Here is a 20,114-nt window from a genome sequence, read left to right as displayed (position 1 = left end):
ATTCTAGATGATACTTCAAACTAATAATCCTCTATTAAATTTTTCCTGAAAACAAATGTCACATCTCCTAACCTTCTTGCATCCAGCTACTTTATTTGACTAATGGAAGGAACCAAGGCAAATTAACCGATAATAAATTATTAAAGATTGTGATACAACATATTAAGGCGTCATTTGCTGTATTTTTCAAGTTTTTATTTAAATTTGCTTCTTCTAAAAGTTTAATGCTACATACAAATGAAGCCCAAATGTCCCATCTAATAACTCTTCCCCAGTTTTTTTGTTTCCTATTAAGAGATATTTTGACAACCAGTTGCTACAGAGCCCTAGTTTCCAGTTTCAGTGAGAAAATTTAAAAAATCATAGCAGGAAAGTGTCATCATCTATGGCAGTTATTTCAAGTTTGGGGGTTTTAGAAATATGTGTGTGTCTGTGTGTTTAGAGAGATCTGTGCACACACATAACACTATGTATAGTTATAAATTTTTAATGTATTCCAATGCTATAATTATGAATGTTTAAAAAAATTTTAGACATACCCTGAATTTTCACTACAGAAATCAGCCGCTTACTTTTCAAGGTTACACTAGGAGTTGTAGATGAAAATGTGATCATTTGTTACAATGCTATAATAAGGTTGTAGTTTGAAGACAGATGCCTTGATATTCCAGGTGAAGAAAACCTGTTCTGAGAACAGTTGTTGGAAGAGAGCAGGCAGTTTGGACCCATTAATTAATACAATATCTTTTAAGATCTAATTATAACAAAGATAGGTTGTACAGGTAAATCATTTAACCCTTCAAAATGGTATGACCATTCTTGAAAACTATTTGGAGGTATGTTGAAATCTGTATGTATCCTCAGACCCAGTTATACTATACTTTATTTTATTTTTTATTTCTTTAAAGCAATCAGGGTTAACTAACTTGCTCAGGGTTACACGGCCAGTTATTTTTGTGTGGGTGCCGAATATCTGAGGCCGGAACCAATCCCAGGTCTCCCAATGCTGGGGCCGGCACTCTTACTCACTGTGCCACCTGGCCACCCCTAAGCAATTGGGGTTATGCAACTTGCTCAACGTTACACGGCCAGTTATTTTGTGGGGGTGTTAAGTATCAGAGGCCGGGACCAAACCCAGGTCTCCCAACTCTGGGGCTCTTACTTCACCACCTGGCTGCCCCTAGATTGTACTTTCAAGGAGATCAGGAATAGAAAGAAGGGTCATATATGTATAAGAATATTTATAGCAGCATTTTTTTGTTGTGGCAAAAAATTGGAAACGAAATAAGTGCCCATCATTTGGGGAATAGCTGAACAATTTGTGGCATAAAAATGTATTGGAATTTTATTGTGCCATAAGAAATGAACTTTATTATAGATTCAGAGAAATATGAAGGCTTATATGAACTGATGCAAAGCATGGTGAGCAGAATCAGGTGAATACTTTATTTTTTTGTTTTTAATATTTTACTTTTTTTCTAATTACATGTAAAGATAGTTAAAAAAAATTTTTTTTGAAGCAGTGGGGGTTAAGTGCCCAGGGTCACACAGCTCAAAAGTGTCTGAGGCTGGATTTGAACTCAGGTCCTTCTGACTCCGAGGCCAGTGCTCTATTCAGTGCACCACCTAGCTGCCCCAAAGATAGTTTTCAGCATTTATTTTTGTAAGATTTTAAATTTCAGATTTTTCTCCTTCCCTTCCCTCCCCCCTTACCAAGACAGCAAACTATTCGATATGGAGTATATAGGTAGAATCATGTTAAACATATTTCCACCTTAGTCATGTTATGAAAGAAGAATCAGACAGGAAAGCATTTTAACTAATGGGTACAGTACTGTAAGGGAAAACAACTTTGAGAGACCTCAGAACTTTGACTAAAATATCAACTGAAATCATAACTTCGAAAGATGGATAATAAAGTATATCTTGCATGCCTTGGTAGAGAGGTGAAGGATTAGAGATACAGAACCAGATATGCATTCTAAGTTATGGACCATGCCTTGATTTATTTTGCTTGACCATACATATTTGTTATATAAGTCAGGGCTTTTACTTAAGGTTTGAAGAAGGGTTGAATAGTGATAGGAATGAAAAAAACCTCAGAAAAACATTTTAAAAATTGAAAAGAAAAGAATTCCAGTATTATATAAATTGTTTGCAAAAATAGGGAGACAGGGTCCACTCTTACAAATTTCTTTTATGCGACAAATATGATCCTTATCCCTAATCCAAGGAGAGATAACCCAGAGAAAGAAAATAAAAACATATAGTAACTCTAATGAATATTGATGCAATAATATTGAATGAGATACTAGCAAAGAAGCAGTTAATATTAATAGTAATGAAATTAGAGAGATTCAACCAAACAGTAACCTCAGTAAGTGTAGCAGGATATATTCCTTTCAGAATAATGATAGAATGTATAAAATATCTGCATCTACCAAGACGTACATAGGAATTACATGAATAAAATTACAAAACTATTTGATACTAGTTAAAAGATAAGGAACTTGATCACTCGAACAGCTGGATAAAGAGTCAATATTGGACAAAATCTCCTGAGAAAATTAGAAAGCAGGAAGTGGCAGGGGAGATTTCTTGATGAAGAAGGGATCAAGAGTAGCATAGGAGATAAAATGAACAGTTTTGATTACATAAAATGAAAGTTTTTGTGTTAATATAATCACTGTAGTTAAATGGAAAATGACTGACTAGGAAAAATCTTTACAGGAAAGGTTTCTGATAAAAGTCTGATATCTAAGTTACCTAGGGAATTGATACAAATACATAGGTGTAGACCCATTCCCCAAATAAATGAAGGCACAGTTTTCTTTCTTTTTTTTTTTTTTTAAAGCAGTTGGGGTTAAGTAACTTGCGCAAGGTTACAGGGCTGGTTATATTGTGTGGGTGTTAAGTATCTGAAGCCTTAACTGATCCGGTCCTCCAGCCTCTTACTGACTGCTCTACCTAGCTGCCCTGAGGGCTCAGTTTTCAAAAGAAGAAATGCACACTTTCAACAAGTATATGAAAAACGTTTCAATAAAAGCAATGGAAAATTAAAGAAACTCTGAGGTTTTGCCTGATAGCTTCAGATTGTCATGGATATAAAAAAAGGAAAATGATAATTGTAGGAGAGGCTGAGAGGACAGGCACACTAATACATTGTTGAATGGTAAAGCTGTGAATGTATCTAAACATCCTGAAAAGTGATTTGTAACAGTACCCAAAATGTCACCAAACCATGCATACTCTTTGACCTAGTGACAGCGCTACTGTTGTTGACGTGTATCCTAAAGAGATTTGGTTTTTTTGCCTTTTTTTTGGGAGGGCATTTGGGGTTAAGTGACTTGCCCAAGGTCACATGGCTAGTTTTTGTGTGTGTGTATGTTAAGTGTCTGAGGCCGGATCTGAACTCAAGTCCTCCTGACTTCAGGGCCGGCTCTCTACTCACTGCGCCACCTCGCCGCCTCCTCGGAGATTTTTTTTAAAGAAGGAAAAGAGTCATATGTACAAAAATATTTATAGCAGCTCTCGATCTTTTTTTTTGGAGGAAAGAGCAACAAAATGGGTGCCATCGATTAGGGAATGAATGAACAAATCGTACAATCATTCTAAGTGATTGTAATTGAATTTTATTGCACTGTAAAAAATTATGGATTCAGAGAATTCTGAACTGTATGAACTAATGAATAGTGAAGTGAGAAGAACCACAACAATTTATACAGTGACTAGAGTACTCTGAAGTACTTAAGTACTCTGAAATACTTAAGAACCATGGTCAGTATACTAATCAGTCAGGACTCCATAAAATAATAATACTTTACATCTTTGACAGAAGAATGATGGACTAGGGTTGTAGAATCAGGCTTAATGTTTTCAGATATAGCCAGTGTATGGGTTTTATTTTTGCCTTACTTTGCTTATTAATTAGAAGATAGGGCATTTTGGGAGGGATTTGGGGACAGGGTAGAGAATTAGGCAGGTTAGTGTCGGGGGGGGGGATTATTACAATGGGAGGACAGGTATATTGAGGCACCAATGAATGCATCCAACCATTCTGGAAAGTAATTTGGAACTGTACTTCCCCCACAAATCACTAAATTTTGCATACCTTTTTTAACCCCAAGATAGGGCTAATACTGTCATACCCCAATGAGAATTTTTTCTAAAGAAGGAAAAGAATTATGTGTTCAAAGCTATTTCTAATTGCTTTTTTTGGGGGGGAAGGCAAGGCAGTTGGGGTTAAATGACTTGCCCAAGGTCACACAGCTGGTCTGAGACTGGATTTGAACTCAGGTCCTCCTGACTCTGGGGTCAGTGCTTTATTTACAGCACCACCTGGCTACCCCTAATTGCTTTTTTTTTTTTTTAAGCCAAGAACTTGAAATAAAGCGGGCAACCATCATTTGGAGAATGGCTAAACAGATGATAGCATATGAATGTAATGTATGAAAAAAGAAAAGCAGTATTAATAAAACATTTAAAAGATACACAGAAGACAGTAAAAGGAAGTTCAGAGAGGGGTGTAATTGAGCAAGGCAGTGTTGGAACTGCCATGTTAAACTTAATGTATACTAAAAAGAACTCCAAACCAAGTTATCTGTAAGAGATTGATGAGGTGTTGCAGAAACCTCTTGTTCCCTTTTTTCTTTATATAAAGAAATGTTCATATTTTGAAATTTTTTGAGTACCACATAAAATTTTTAAATTTAAAAAATGGTCATGGTGTGTTAGGCACGAGTGATCCTTGAGATCCTTCTCTGTTCTCTGTCCTTAACTTTAAAGGTTTCTTTTGAATTCAGGATGTTAAAAGAAAACCCTTCCATTTTATTTTAGGAAAATTTGATTCTCACATGGAATAATTTAGGAACAAAAGTTAGCCCTAAACTTCTTTACCCACAGAAATATAATACGTTGTCACAACCCTAAATTCTTAACTCTTGGCTCCTCTACAAGCTGTTTCTTAGAAAGGACCTTTATTTCTGAACAGCTACCTATTGTTGCATCATATTCACTTTAGCTTCACAATCCAGAGAATTTCATTATTTTCTTTTTCCAAACAACTTTGCTTTCTGAATTGGTCGGTATACTATGATCTCATTTCTACGACCCCCTTTTTGGTTTAGGCTAGTCTATTCTGAGGGCTTAGTATGACTTGCATTCCATTGGACATTTTTCCTTTGGGCTCTTACCATCACAAATACATTGAGTTTGATAGTGTTCTCTTCTTTAAGCCACCATCATTATAGAATATAGGTTATATTCTAGGAAACGAATACCTATTTATTTGGTCTGGTCAAGTCACTTAACCTCCAAACCTTAGTCTAATTTTCTCATTTTTAAAATGGGGATATTACCTGCAGTGCGCACATCCTATACTTGTTATGAGGATCACATGAGATACTCTTTGTGTAATGTTTTGTTCATCTTAAAATAATACATGCATGTCAGCTCTTATTTGTTAGAAGGATAAAATTTTTTTTAAGGTAAAAATTTTAAAAAGGATTATGTTTATGTGCCTGCATAGTCGGAGGTTCTCTAGTAACATGTTTTAGTCTTAGATAATGTACATTTTAATCCTTGCTTTAGATTAAATATAATAACAACTACTATTCATATAGTGCTTTCAAGTTTGTAAAGTGCTTTACATATTTATACACTGGATTTTATAGTGATTCTACGGGCCCCGATCCCTTAGGTTTGGGGTATGTCTAGTAAATTCAGTGGATTGGCAGTTTTTGTGCCATCAATCTTGTGTTCATTAGGATGTGAACTCCTTGTGAGTAGAGATTATTGCGTTCTTTGTGCTTGAATCCCCAGTGCCTAAGTACATAGTAGCATTAAACACATAAAAAATACTTGCTGGTTGATTGATTGATCTGTGGTGTTTTAATTCATGGTGAATGTTCAGCTTGTCAGAAGTATTAGCTCCTTTCCTTTATTCGGAGGCATGACGCATGCCTATTTGTTTGTTTCAGACAGATGGATTTTTGAAGGACAATAACAATGCTGCCCAGCGCCTGCTAGATGGCATGAACTTGATGGCACAGTCAGTGTCTGAGCTGAGCCTCGGGCCCACAAAGGCGGTGACGTCTTGGCTGACAGACCAGATTGCCCCTGCCTATTGGAGACCGAATTCCCAGATCCTAGTATGTAGTAGCATCTGCAGAATCTTAACAGCCCTGTCATTATGTCACCAGAGAGATTTGGTTTTCTTTTTTTCCCCTGTCAAAATCCACAACATATGACTAGAGAGAGCATAACAGTGTGAGCTAGTCTACCATGTTTTCCTTTCCTGTTTTAACTTGGTGGCCTCAGACAAGTCATGTCTCCTCACTGGTTTCAATTTCTCCACTTGGGAGTGAGCTAATTAATTGTGGTAAAAGGGACTGGAATCTCTGGTCTCAAATAGTTTAAGAAGCTTAAGTAGTGAGTTTAACTCTGTGACATCTTAGCCTGTAAGAAACTTTTTTGAAAAATTGCCCTAATTCTGGTTAAGAAAAAGATATTTATATTATTGCCTTGGGCATATTACTACCACATTCCCTATTAGGAAGAGTATGGTTATGCAACTTTTGAGAAGGAGGTTTCCAGTTAATATTCATAACTAATTCAACCCCAGGTTGGCTCCACGGCATTTATTCTATATATCACTGCCCCTTTTACCTGAACTGACACAAATGATCTGCCTCTTTTTTGTTTCTGGGTTGTTAGAACTGCAACAAGTGTGCAACATCGTTTAAAGATAACGACACCAAACATCACTGCAGAGCTTGTGGGGAGGGCTTCTGTGACAGCTGTTCATCTAAGACACGGCCAGTACCTGAGCGGGGCTGGGGGCCTGCACCTGTTAGGGTGTGTGACACCTGCTTTGATGCAAGAAACGTTCATTTAGGTAATGTGGGATAAGGGAGCTATAGGAGCAGAGGGAGAGTACCTCCTTCCTTTGGGCACTGGGCTTTTGGGATTGGATACCTCCACTCTGGTACACTCCCAAACTAGATCACTTTTCTGATGGTGATTCATGTGTCTGGTTTTGACTTAGCCTCTGTACTCATACTTCTTGTGGGTGCTGCTTCTTGATAAACTTAGTATATACCCTTCATTTCTAGTCCTTTAGAAATAAAATCAGCAGTAGGAAATCCTGGAAAGGCAGTATTATTTGTGTGAGAGAAGCTTGTTTGAAGATGTTTCTTTAGTACCCTTAAAGGAAAACATTTGTCTTTGATTTTAAAGGTAGGTTAGTAAATATTTTCAGGATATGGGATAAAAAACCAAAACAAAACAGATTTTACCCAGTCTCTTGCCCATAGCTGATGGTAGGCTTCAAACCTTATGGAACTAAATTGTACTACCCTGGGAGAAGAACCTAGGAGTTATTTTTTTCTTTCATATCTTCCATATTTCTTGATTTCACAAGGGAGCTGGTCTTTATCTGTTGGAGATGAATGAGGGTTTATCATTAGGCTTTTTCTTTAATATAGAAATATTTTTTGCACAGATGTTCCAGAGGCACAGGTGGATGAAGAAGGTGGGACTCTGATTGCCAGGAAGGTCGGTGAGGCAGTGCAGAATACCCTGGGAGCAGTAGTAACAGCCATTGACATACCACTAGGTGAGCATGGCCAATTATTCACACCAATGTGGTATATTCCTAGTAAAGTGATGAGTTCTTGAATTAATCTTCTCTTTTTCTTTTTTGATTCAATTGTATTTTCAGTTCCAAATTTTCTCCCTCATGCCTTCCCCTCCTCAACCCATTGAGAAGGCAAGAAAAGCTAATAAATATAGCCAAACTAAAAAATGTAGGTACTGCCTTTGGCCCCTCCCCCCAAAGGGAGAAAATATACTTCAGTCTGTATTCCTGAATCTATCAGCCCTCTAAGTAGCAGTAGTTAGTATCTCTAACTCCTTTTTAAGGGCATAGGTAATGGTTAATTAAGACTTGGTTCTACCATTTTTTAAAAACCTGGATGAGAAGAAAATGGTTAATACTTGTCTCTTCAGGGACTTTTGTTTAGATTTCTATAGTGATCTCGAGTTTAGTGGTTTCATGTCTATCAAGCATATAATCACATCAGTGAAAGCTGCAAACCAGGACCATAATTTTTTGAAGAAAAGGAGGGTTTTGGGTAGTGAAGTATGTGTGCTACAACAAAGTCTGGATGGGATAGATTGGGACTGGAGGCTAGAGTAGCTTGAAAGCTTGAGGGGAATTTGGACTATAACCGAGAAACTTGATCTTTGGTAGGTAGTTGTCTCTGTGCTTGGGTCAGGCTAGATCACACTTGATTTTATTTATTCATTTATTTGTTTGTTTATTTATTAGTCAAATGCTTTATTAACTTCTAGTTTTTACGTCATTCATTTCCGCAAGATTTTGAGTTACAAATATTCTCCCCGTTTTTCCCCTACCCACCACCCCAAAATAGCGATCTCACTGGATATCCCCTCCTCCAATCTTCTCTCTCCCATATATTCTCCCATACCCACTCTGACTTTCCAGTAGGGCATGGTGGATCTCTATGCCCCAGTGCTTGTATGTCTTATTTCCCAGTTACATGAAAAATAATATTAATAATAGTGTATATATATATATATATATATATTTTTTTTTTTTAAAGTTTTTATTTTTAAATATATATATATTTTAAACATTTGATTTTAAAACTTTGAAATCCAGATTCATTCCCTTCCTCCCTTGTCACCCACCCTTACTGAGAAGATAAGCAATTCAGTGTAGGTTGTGCACATGTAGCTATGCAAAACATTTCCATAGTGGATATATTATAAAAGACTAACTGTATTTCCCTCCCTCCTATCCCACCTCCCACTTGTTCTATTCTCTACTTTGATCCTGTACTTTTTCCAGAGTGGGTGCTTCCAACTTCCCTCCCTCCTAACCTGCCTTCCCTTCAGTGAGATACCCTATTTAGTGGTTATGTCATTCCCTCCCTAAACCAAATTCAATGAGAATAAGGTTGACACATTCCCTTTTGCCTTCCTGTTCTTTCCCTCCATTGTGACCATTTCCCCTTGCCTCTTTATAAGAGATAGTTTACCCCATTCTGTCTCTCCCCATCTCCTCTCATTATATTCCTCTCTCACCTCTTAATATCATCTTTTAAGTATCATCCCTTCCTATTAAATTGGTCCTGTGCCCTCTTATCTATGTATACCTGTAAACATATATACACACATTCACATATGTATTCATACGCCCATATACCCTCCTGTATAGACATATATATATATATATATATATATATATATACATATATATACACACACACACATTTCTATTCCCTTCAACTATTCTCATACTGAGAAAAGTTTCATCAGTTAAAATTATCATTTTTCCTTTTAGGGATGTAAATAGTTCAGCTTTGATAAGTTCCTTATGATTTCTTTTTCCTGTTTACCTTCTCATGCTTCTCTTGCTTCTTGTATCTGAATGTCAAATTTTCTATTCAACACTGGTTTTTTCATCAAGAATGCTTGAAAGTCCTCTGTTTCATTGAATGACTATATTTTCCCCTGAAACATGATACTCAGTTTTGCTGGGTAGGTGATTCTTGGTTTTAATCCCAGCTCCTTTGACCTTCGGAATATCCTATTCCAGGCCCTTCGATCCCTCAGTGTAGAAGCTGCCAGATCCTGGGTTATCCTGATTGTGTTTCCACAATATTCAAATTGTTTCTTCCTGGCTGCTTGTAATTTTCTCTCTTTGATCTGGGAATTCCGGAACCTAGCTATAATATTCCTAGGAGTTTTCTTTTTGGGATCTTTTTCAGGAGCTGATTGGTGAATTCTTTCAGCCTCTATTTTGCCCTCTGGTTCTAAAACATCGGGGCAATTTTCCTTGAGAAGACTACACTTGATTTTAACTAAAAAGCTTGAAAAAAATTTTTTTCAAGGCTAGGGAGACAATATCTGCCTTTACCTTCAGGGATAAATGGAGCAGCTGGGTAGCATAATGGATAGAGTGCTGGGCCTGGAGTCAGGAAGACTCATTTTCCTGAGTTCAAATTTGACCTCAGACACTTACTAGCTGTGTGACCCTGGGCAAGTCATTTTACCGTTTCAGTTTCCACATTTGTAAAATGAGCTGGAGAAGGAAAAGGCAAACCATTATAGTAGCTTTGTCAAGAAAGCCCCAAATGGGATCACAAAGAGTTAGACATGACTGAAAAAGGACTGAAAAAACCCAGGGGTAAATGAAAATTTTTTGGACCCTCATGTTTTTCACCTTTGCTGAAGTATGTCTTGGAGTCACTTGGTTTATAACATTAGAACAAGGAGACCTGCTTAGGCAAGGTAGCTTGTGTAGAGGTACTGTCTTCTATGTGCTGACTTGAGTCTTGTTCTGTGCTGGTTCTAGCCATAATTCTGTCTCTGTTGTAGGTCTTGTGAAAGATGCTGCCCGGCCAGCCTATTGGGTGCCTGACCATGAGATCCTGCACTGCCACAATTGTCGAAAGGAATTCAGCATAAAGCTTTCCAAACATCACTGCCGGGCCTGTGGCCAAGGCTTCTGCGATGAGTGTTCCCATGACCGCCGAGCCGTCCCCTCTCGAGGCTGGGACCACCCAGTCCGAGTCTGCTTTAACTGCAATAAAAAGCCTGGTGATCTTTAATGCCAGCTCCCTCTCCAGGTCCTTCACAATTCCTTAGGTTCTCAGGGTTAGAAACAAATCTCTTTGGGGGTCTTCCCCTCCTTGACCTGGTAGCCTATTGTAGTGTGTGCCCTCTTTCCTAGATATCCTTGGGGCTCTACCACCTCCATACGGGAGGCCAAGTGTCAAGTTGGAGGTGAATACATCAGATCAGGGCTGAAGGCCTAAATCCCTCGGGGTGGGGGGACTGGGCAGCTCATTTAAAGGTGAGTGAACCAGAATCCGTTGCATTTTATTCCAGTTTAAAAAATGAAATATAAATACATATATCTATAATTATAAATAAATATATATAAATACAAAGAAATTGAGTGCTGAGGATGCAGTTGGCTACTGAATCCCTAACACAAAGTTACTGGCGCAGGGAAAAATGGTAGCAAAGGTTCTTCCCTGTGAGGCTGGGCTAGGTCCAAAGCTATTGCATTGCTTGTTAGCCTTTTGCTTGTTCTCTTAAAGCATTTTAAAGCCTTTCTTTCCTTCCTATTTCATCTTCCTCACTTAAAGGGTAGACTCCTCCAGCTGCAAAGGACACTAAGGCTTCATCATATAATGCTTTGGACAGCTGTATGAGGAATTCCACCCTTTGGTGTTCAGGAGGACTTAAATTCCAATTCCTTGGCTAAGCCTCTTTCAATCAGGAACCACCCACCTTCAAGTGCAGGTCACTAGAATGAATGGTGGGTGAGGGGCTATGCTTTTGGAATTAGATTTTAGCCTTTAGGAAAGTCAGGGTGTGGGTATCAGGCCACCTCCTGTATTTGAGAGCACAGGAATAAAATAAGTTCTCCTCTGCTCCTTTTTAAAAAAGGTATCTTTACTTACTGTTGGGGTTTTTGTCTAGGCTTTTCTAAGATGCAGGGGGCCCTTCTTCAAAATTTACCACCTGGGTACCTTCCCTTGCCTACTTATTTCTCCTTAAAGCCTGTGACTTACTTCCAAGTGTTGCCCTAGGATTTTAATGCTTGTTTTAAAGTGTCTTATTCTTGGTTCCCAAACACATGAGCCCTCTAATTATTAGAGGGGTGACTGTGAGTAATCTTCCAGGGAAAAAGAGCACAGGCTGGACTGTTAAAAGTTTTATTAAAACATATATATCTATGTCTATATCTGTGTGTATACATGTCTATATATGCACAGACATACATACCTGTATATATGTTATAACAGAGCACATAGAAAACAAAATTCCATCATCTCTTCAGTCCTTACCAGAGAAATCAAATGGACTTCTGTTTATCAAGGTACTGGACCTCCATCCCTAACTGTGAGGTGACTGGAAGGAGACTGTTTGTGCTAAGATAATCTTCCGTGGTGGATTTTATCTTCTGTGGCCAAAAACTAATTAAAAAGCAACAAAATTCTGGACTTGAATTAAATGGAAAGTTTGCCCCTTATCAGTGGATGGTGTGTGTATGTTGGAGGGGCATCCTATTTGAGAGACAGTTCGTGATAATGGGTAGCCAGAATTGGGTCCTGCTCAGAGACCTTTTCCCTTACTGTCTCCTTATAGCACAGTGGCTGAGGCCCTCCATCTAAAACTGTACATTATTAAATTAACTGTTATAAAGGAATATTCCTTCTGAAATGTGAGCTGTCCTTTTTTTTGTTTGTTTGTTACATTAAGTGCATGTAAAATTATACTTGTTTCTTACTCATCCCCAACTCTGGTCATAATGCAGCTTATTTTCTTTCTTGTAGCCATAACTACTTTCATATTCTTTCTTTCACCTACCTACTTTCCCCTTCATTGTTCTCATTATCCATAATCTAGCTTTGTCTTCCTTTTTTTTTTGGGGGGGTGGGAAGGGGGAAGACTGGAGGGTTGGCACAAGGTAGGAGACCAAAAACTTACACATACTAGAAGTTCCAAAATTTAAGAATACCTTCAAGTACCAAGCTGTGTCAATTAATGCAATGCACTTTTTCTTAATCCAAAAATTGGGGGAGGGACAGTAAGCATTTATGAAGTTACTAGGTACCAGGCACTGGACTAAGTACTTTATGAATATTATCTCCTTTAGTCTTCACTAGTCTTCACTTGTGAGGTTGGTGCTATTATGATTGCCATTTGACAGTTAAGGAAACAGACATCTAGATGGGTTAAGTGATTTGCCCAGTGTCACACAACTAATAAGTTTATTTTTGAGACTTCATTTTAACTTGGGTCTCCCTGCCTCCGGGCCAAACACTCTGTGTGCTGTGCCAATAACTGCTTTTCCCTGACAAGGCAAAGAAAATAGAAATACAGGATGAAAATAATTTCTGAGTAAAATTAGATTATTTTTTTGGTGATGTGCCCAGTCCTTCTAGTGTTACGCATTTGACACATCTTCTCCCCAGGGTAAGGAAGGTATAGTTTGGGGACAGGACTTGTATGGGGCAGCTAGGTGGCACAGTGGATAGAGTTCTGGGCCTGGGGTTAGGAAAATTCCTCTTCCTGAGTTCAAATCCAGCTTTAGACACTTCTTAGCTGCGTGACCCTGGGCAAGTCATTTGACCCTATTTGCCTCAGTTTCTGCATCTATAAAATGATCTATAGAAGGAAACGGCAAACCACTCTAGTATCTTTGCCAAGAAAACTCCAAATGGACCTATGAAGAATCAGACACAATTGAAACAATAATAATAACAAAATGTACTTGTATAAATATGTGATTGGCCTAGCAGGGGTTCTTAACTTGTGGTCTATGGATAGATTTTAAGACTTTTGTGAACTTGGATGGGGAAAAAAAATGACTCTTTTATTTTCACTAATCTCTAAAATTTAGTTTTTCTTTCAATTTTGAATGTATTCAGCAAACATTTTTCTCAGACGTGGCCCATAGGCTTCAATAGGCTGCCAGGGAGGTCCATGATACTAAAAAAGTTAAGAACCCCTGGTCGATATAGATGATGAATGATATCTCCAGCCATAACCTTTGGTTTGCAGTATAAGGTAATGTAGAAAATAACTTGATTCTCTTTGCTTCAATCACAAGACCACAGAGAAGAGGAAAGTGTATTCTATTGTAAAGGCTTTGTAAGTGGTTCTTTTTGTACTATTACTTCCCTTTTCTACCTTTGCTCACTCAGACTCTGAACAGAGAGTGGCATTACAAAGACTAAGTTGTTGGTTTAAAAGATTTTTTTCATAGGCAATGGGCATGTTTTTCTAAGTTCTGAAGTTGTTGCTCACACTTTATTTAGAGTTATTTCTGTGTGTGGTTGACTAAATGGTTTCCTGAGAAATGGGACTCAAAGGAGTCCATCATCTCCTGGGTGGAGATGGAAGCCTGGGGAATCTTTATAGTGCTGTAGTTAAATCCTGCAGAAAAGACCCTTCTCCTAATATGGCAGCTACAAATAAGTCACAATGCTCTAGAGAGACTAAATAAAGGAAGCACACTGAGAAATGCTACTGGACTTGATAGACCTTGAATTATTTGGGCTCCCCACTTTGCTTGTTAAAATGTTATGCTCAATTTTAAACACTTTCATCATCTTGTGTTGACCTGTTTAGGATGGTACCTTCTTGGAAAAGCTAAAAAGGAAATAAAATTACCTGATACTTTTTTTTTTTTTTTTGTAGAGAGGGCTTTCAAGATATAGTAATCATTGTCAGTCTAATATTTTCCTTTGACTAAAGTCTCCGTAGGCCATTGTGGTAAGTGTCAGTATTACCCCATTTCATTAAAAAAAAAAAAGGATAGAAGCAGTCCTTTTATAAGAAAGAGTCAAATGCTAAACTTTTTGTTTGTATTTAACAAGTTATTTGTAAATGACTTTTAAACTGCTATTTTTACTTTGTTTTTTTTTCAAACTGGAGAAGAAATTGGCCTACAGAAAAAATCAAATCACACTTCTGAAATTTGCATAATTAACTTTAATGGACATGTTGTTACCTAACCACTCAGTTTAGATAAAATTTCTTTTTGAAACTAAGGAAGTTGTCTTACCCCTGAGAACCTTTTAATGCCTATGTGTGTTTGTGTGTTGAAGGGGTAGTGAGGGAGAAGTGGTGATAATAAAAATGATAATAACCTGGTGATATACTGTAGCTCCAGAGTTTCATCTGTAGTTGCCATAAGTTAAATGCATTTATATGACTTACCGCATCCCTGGTAGAGTGTAATATAATAATACAGAAATTCAAAGTCTTGAAGGAACCACATAATTAAAATGTCATAAAATCTTCAGATGTTAGGGAAGAGGAGGAAGAGCTTTCTTAACTTTTCAACAGTGAAAGAAAAATATGGACTTTGGCTAAACAATTGAAATTGAAATCGTTCAACTTAGGTTACAGTTGTATCTGATGGTGATCAGTCCATTGACAGTCTAAAGCCAAGTAATTTATTTAATTAGCATGTTGAAATTAACCTAGAAAAGCAGAATAGAAAAGCATTGCCACTTATCTCATAAGCTTGTAAGATGAGATTTATGACACTCAGTGTTATTTATATGTGTGACATCACTACAACATTTTCTAACAGCAACTGACATCTTCCCTTTTCTGTTCCCACACTCCAAAAAAACATTTATTGTGTCTGTTGTCTGTTTCAACTCCTACCTAAAAAACAATTGTCTCTACAACATTGCTTAAATGTGGCCAATCTCTGTATTACCTGGTTCAGCAGCACTGGGGAGCCTACTCATATTTGAGGAGATTGTTTCTCCTTCTGTTAACACTAAAACTTCTCTGCAGCATGAGCTTATTGCTCTTTTCTAGGACGAAATACATTCTAATCACGTCCACATGATCACTATGACCTCTCTAAATGTTGTGGCTATTTAGATGTAAAACAATTCAGCTAATGGATGGCCCATACTATACATCCTAAAAGAGATTTCTTAATGTTCCCACACTCGGAGGTGGTGATAAACTTGTTCTTACTTTTTCAATATCTTCCCCTATATTTTCATTTTCAAACTTCAGTACCAACATGAGATACTCTGTCTTCTCCATGGTGCTTTAACATCGGAAAAGTCACCTTTAAATGGTCTAATGTCTGCATTGTATTTTATTATTCTCCCCTGTATTTCATGATATCCTTCTGTAAAAACTTTCCTTTGGGTGGTTTTTCATGCTTAGTGGAAAACTTGGCTCTAAAAGATCTGTGAGACAACATGACTTATATGGAAGTATTTTGCATGACTACATGTGCATAGCCTACATTGAATTGCTTGCCTTCTCATTGAGGGGGGTAGGGAAGGGAGAGAATTTGGAACTCAAGAGTTTTTAAAATGAATGTTAAAAATTGTTTTTACATGTAATGGGAAAACACTAAATTTTTTTTTAAAAGAAAAAAGCAAAGAAAAAAGGACTTGTGAGAGAACAAAATTTTGAGAATCCCATGAAGAAGGATGAAATTTTATAGAGGCAGTTTCCCAGTTTCCTTATTTAATAATACACATAATAAAAACTCTGAAATGGCAGTGACAAGAACATCGAAAGAATCTGCCACAATGTGAACATCAGAAGAAAAAAATGGCTGAAGATTGGCCCTGGAAGCTTCTGCTCACCCAAACATTCCCTCTCTGTTCTCAAAGCTAGGTTGAATGTTGGACTATCTTGGGATCATCCTTGTTGCTACAGTTTTAAGCATCCTATTTTTGTAGTTAACTTAAGGTAAAGTCCCAAGAGGAAATGCCACTACCAGGAGAACTCAGACCCATGGACCAGCTTCATGTCCTGGAGAAGGGAAAGGTGCATTTGAGGAGCTGTGTGGAGAAGGGGCGAGATCAGAAACACAAGTGACTAAAAGTACTTGGTACAAAACAGAACAGAAAGAAAGTGGCAGCTAGTAGAACTGGCAGGATGGGTTGTGAAGAGGTACTACTCACTGCAAAAGCTGCTCAGAACCCCTCAACTGTGTTCTGAATGATCTTCTCCACACTTTCGAGACCAGCCTGAGGGTAATTTTAGGGACCAAAGAAATCCATTTGCAGTAAGGGTAGAGTAACCCAGACAAATATGACTGGTAAAGATGGAGTATAGAGCTCTACTACAGTGGCCACTTCAAGTATGCCAGGTACCTGAGCTCACCTTCTGAGAGGTGTCCAACCCTGGGGAGATCTGAGAGAACAGAATGGGCAGCTAAGGCTGGGGAAGATCAAAAGGGCACCAAGATTTCCAAAGGCAAGGAATTAGCAGTAAGTACATTTTTAGCAAGGGCACCATAGGAAAATAAACAAAAGCTAACTGAGAAGTGAAAAGAATTGGAGGGAAAAAGATCTGTCTCAGAAAACCAGTCCTTGGCAATAAAGGAAACTGACTTGGTCTCCCAGGGAAGATTAGCCCTACCAAAATATTTTAGAAAAACAACCAAAGGATGAAATAAAAATGTCAAAGGAGGACCCAAATTAGAACTCTTAAGGAACAAATCCAGTCTAGCCAGAGATTAGAGAATTTAGTACAAAAGTACACCCTATACCAGAAGAGGAACAAAAGAATTGGAAATAAAGACGTCTGTGGTGGTACATGAATGTAATGGAAAATCACTGTACTACAAGAAATCCAGATGATGAATATAGAAATGTATGGAAAGAATTAGATGAATTGTTACAGTGACATAAGCAGCCCCAAGAAAGCAAAATACAGCAATGTAGTCACTAAAACAATTTAAATGGAAATTACGACAAAATAATTTTTTTTAATGTTGCAAAATTACAAAGAACAAGCATGTCTCCAGAGAACAGCTATGAGATGTCCCTAATCCATTCTTTTACAAAAGTGGCAGGCAGGTCTATGGGTGGAACATTTCACATATTTTCAGGCTGTTTCAATGTACTGACCAGTTTTACTATTAAGACTTTGTGGGGTTTTTTTGTAATATGTATATGTACACTACCATATAGTGATATATAAATCTGTTATTCCTAATATATGGAATGACTCAGTAGGGAAAGAAGGGAAATGGAGAAAATTCTAAAATATACAATAAAATTTATTTTAAAAAAATTACAGAATTAGAATGGAAAAGTGCAGAGATAGAAAAATGAAAGAAAATAAAAGAATATTGGAAGAATGAGTACTTTCCAAGACAATACTGAACTGGAGGGTGCAAAGAGAGAATCTGAGAATTTTAGTTCTTCCAGAAAAACATGAAAAAGAATTTGAATGCTATACCACCAAGAAATCTGGCAAAAAAGATGCCCAGAAATATTTGAAGCAGATGGCAAAGTTCAGATAGAGGGAATCTATAGAATGAATCCCAAAATTGAAATCACCATGAAATGTTATAGCCAAATTTCAGAACTGCATAAAAACCAACTTTTGTAGGCAGCAAGGAAACAAACCCTTCAAATTCCAAGTAGGAAAAATTGGAATCACACAGGATTAAGCTGTGAATATTAAGAAATCAGAGAAAAAGTTATATTTTGAAGAGCAAAAGACATTAGTTGGTATTCAAATTTTATCTGATTCTTTGCCACTTAGATGAGTGACCTTGGGCAAGTCACTTAACTTTTCTTGGCCTCAGTTTCCTCAGCTGTAACAGGGGTTGGTCTAGATGATCTGGAAGGTTCCTTCCACTTACAAATGATCCTATGATCATAAATTTAGAATCTCAGTAATAACTCCAAATGGGGAGAGGAAGGTTGACTAGAAGGCACAGCTTGGGTAATGTAGAACAGAGGATTGTATAGCACCAGAAGGGACAAATGATAAGGGAAAAAGGAATAAAATTGGAGCCTCTAGTACTAAGGTTAGGGACCACTTCTCTTGAACCCCACTGTTTCTTGAGGATTAGCATTGGGAATATGGTCTAGAGAATTTTAAGGAAGACTAAAAGAGAAAGTGTAAGGTAAACATTTTTAGGAGCATTATGATTTTTTAAAAGTTTGATATCTTTTGTGATAAATCCATATTTCCCTACTTTTGTGAAAAAGGACCAGAAGTACCTTTTTTTAAAGCCTTTTCCATAAGCTGGATAATCATGAGTATCTAGTGTTTAGTTTTTTCCCCATTTACATTGAAATCTGTAAAGCCAATCATGAGCAACTTTCCTGAGGAATACTGCTGTGAATAACATTAAGGGTTTAATTGCATAGTATAATGAACTCTCAATTCTGTTATAAACTAGAGCATAACATTCAAGAAACTAAAGCATAATATTCACAGCAAGATAACTTATTACTAAAGTGGCCACATAGTCTTAAAACAAAACACTCAGTATATCTTATAGTCATCTTTAACGAGTAGCAGAAAATACAGGCACCATCCACCTCTCCAAGTAAAGTCCTTTTTTTCTTGGAAGGGGTTAGGTAGGGCAATTGGGGTTGTGACTTGCCAAGGTCACACGGCTATTTTTTTTGGTCAGTGTCTGAGGCTGAATTTGAACTCAGGTCCTCCTGTCTCTAGGTCCAGTGCTCTATTCACTGTGTCACCTAGCTGCCCCTAAAGTCCTCTTTCATCTTGACTTGAGGTTGGCTTCCAAACCCAATGGCTCCTTCTTCATGGATTGACCACTCCCAACTCTTGCCTGAATCCACACGTAGGCAGCTCTCCACTCTTATTCCATATCTCTGCTCTCAGGGACTGCCCCACTCCAAGCTCTTCACAGTTTCTTTTTCTGGGAAAACAAAACTTAACAGGGCTTCTGTGGTTTAAACCCAGGGACACCAAAAACTTGTGGTGGGGGCTCTGCCCACACAAAAAACATGATGTGGTGGAACCATCTCAAAGAATTGAGTCAGACCACCTCTAATCCAAGAATAGGCATTTATTGAGATTGGTGTCTCTCATGAAGCAGGCTAATTTCCAAGAGGAACCAGCAACTTCAGAGAAAGCAAGGTGGATTTTTATAGGGTAAAGATGCTGATTACACAATCAAATTTGCATAGAATATAGGAATATGATTAATATCAAAAAGTCAAGAGGAGTTTTTTTTTTAAGGGTTTAGATAATGGAGGAGGGTTTCCATCTATGGTTCAGTGGTTAAACATTCTGGTTGTGCTGCCCTCCAATTGGCTAGCTGTAAGAGTTCAGGGACACACTTCTTGTTCTAGTGAGCAGTGAGGCACATATGAAGTTGGGACATTGTGTGTGTGTGTGTGGGGGGGGGTGAAGGTAGATACAGTGAGGCCTATAATGAAGTTATAATATTGGAGCTGGGGGCAGTTTTATTAGGAATCCATCAGGGCCACAATCATATTTACACACATTACCAGCACTATCATCTCAATTCACCTTCTCTCTGAGAAAACAATACAGAACAGAGCGCCCAACATCACAAACAATTCTATCAGTTTTGCCTGCTCCCAGTTCTGCTCATGCTCTTGTCTGCTCCTTCCTGTTCCACCCACTGTGGGCTCCCATGTGAATATATTCTGCCTGTGAAGGGACAGAGGATTCCCTTCAAATTCCCTTAGACCTATTAAGGACAGGGAAGATCTTCAAACTTCCTTGGATCTATTAAGGGCAATATAATGTATACTGTTTCCAATCAAAGATTCTTGATA

The 20,114-nt window shown here is 37.8% G+C and overlaps 1 protein-coding gene across 4 annotated transcripts in view; it reads left to right on the top strand.

Moving 5' to 3' along the window:
* The window catches only part of ZFYVE1 (zinc finger FYVE-type containing 1), a 72,450-nt gene extending 60,112 nt beyond the window's left edge, over nt 1-12,338 (top strand). For all 4 annotated transcript variants that reach the window (XM_069092095.1, XM_069092097.1, XM_069092093.1 and 1 more), the window contains 4 exons: nt 5,979-6,149; nt 6,715-6,895; nt 7,502-7,615; nt 10,405-12,338. In XM_069092095.1, coding sequence (XP_068948196.1) covers nt 5,979-6,149; nt 6,715-6,895; nt 7,502-7,615; nt 10,405-10,637 — 699 coding nt within the window. In that variant the 3' untranslated portion in view covers nt 10,638-12,338. The remainder of the gene's footprint in view (nt 1-5,978; nt 6,150-6,714; nt 6,896-7,501; nt 7,616-10,404) is intronic.
* Nucleotides 12,339-20,114: the final 7,776 nt, after the last annotated feature.

The sequence above is a fragment of the Petaurus breviceps genome, unplaced genomic scaffold, assembly GCF_028583685.1.
Source record: "Petaurus breviceps papuanus isolate PSGF00001 unplaced genomic scaffold, PetGlider_PUasm1.0 189, whole genome shotgun sequence".
NCBI classification, from domain to species: domain Eukaryota; kingdom Metazoa; phylum Chordata; class Mammalia; order Diprotodontia; family Petauridae; genus Petaurus; species Petaurus breviceps.
This window is presented reverse-complemented; position numbering and strand designations above follow the sequence as displayed.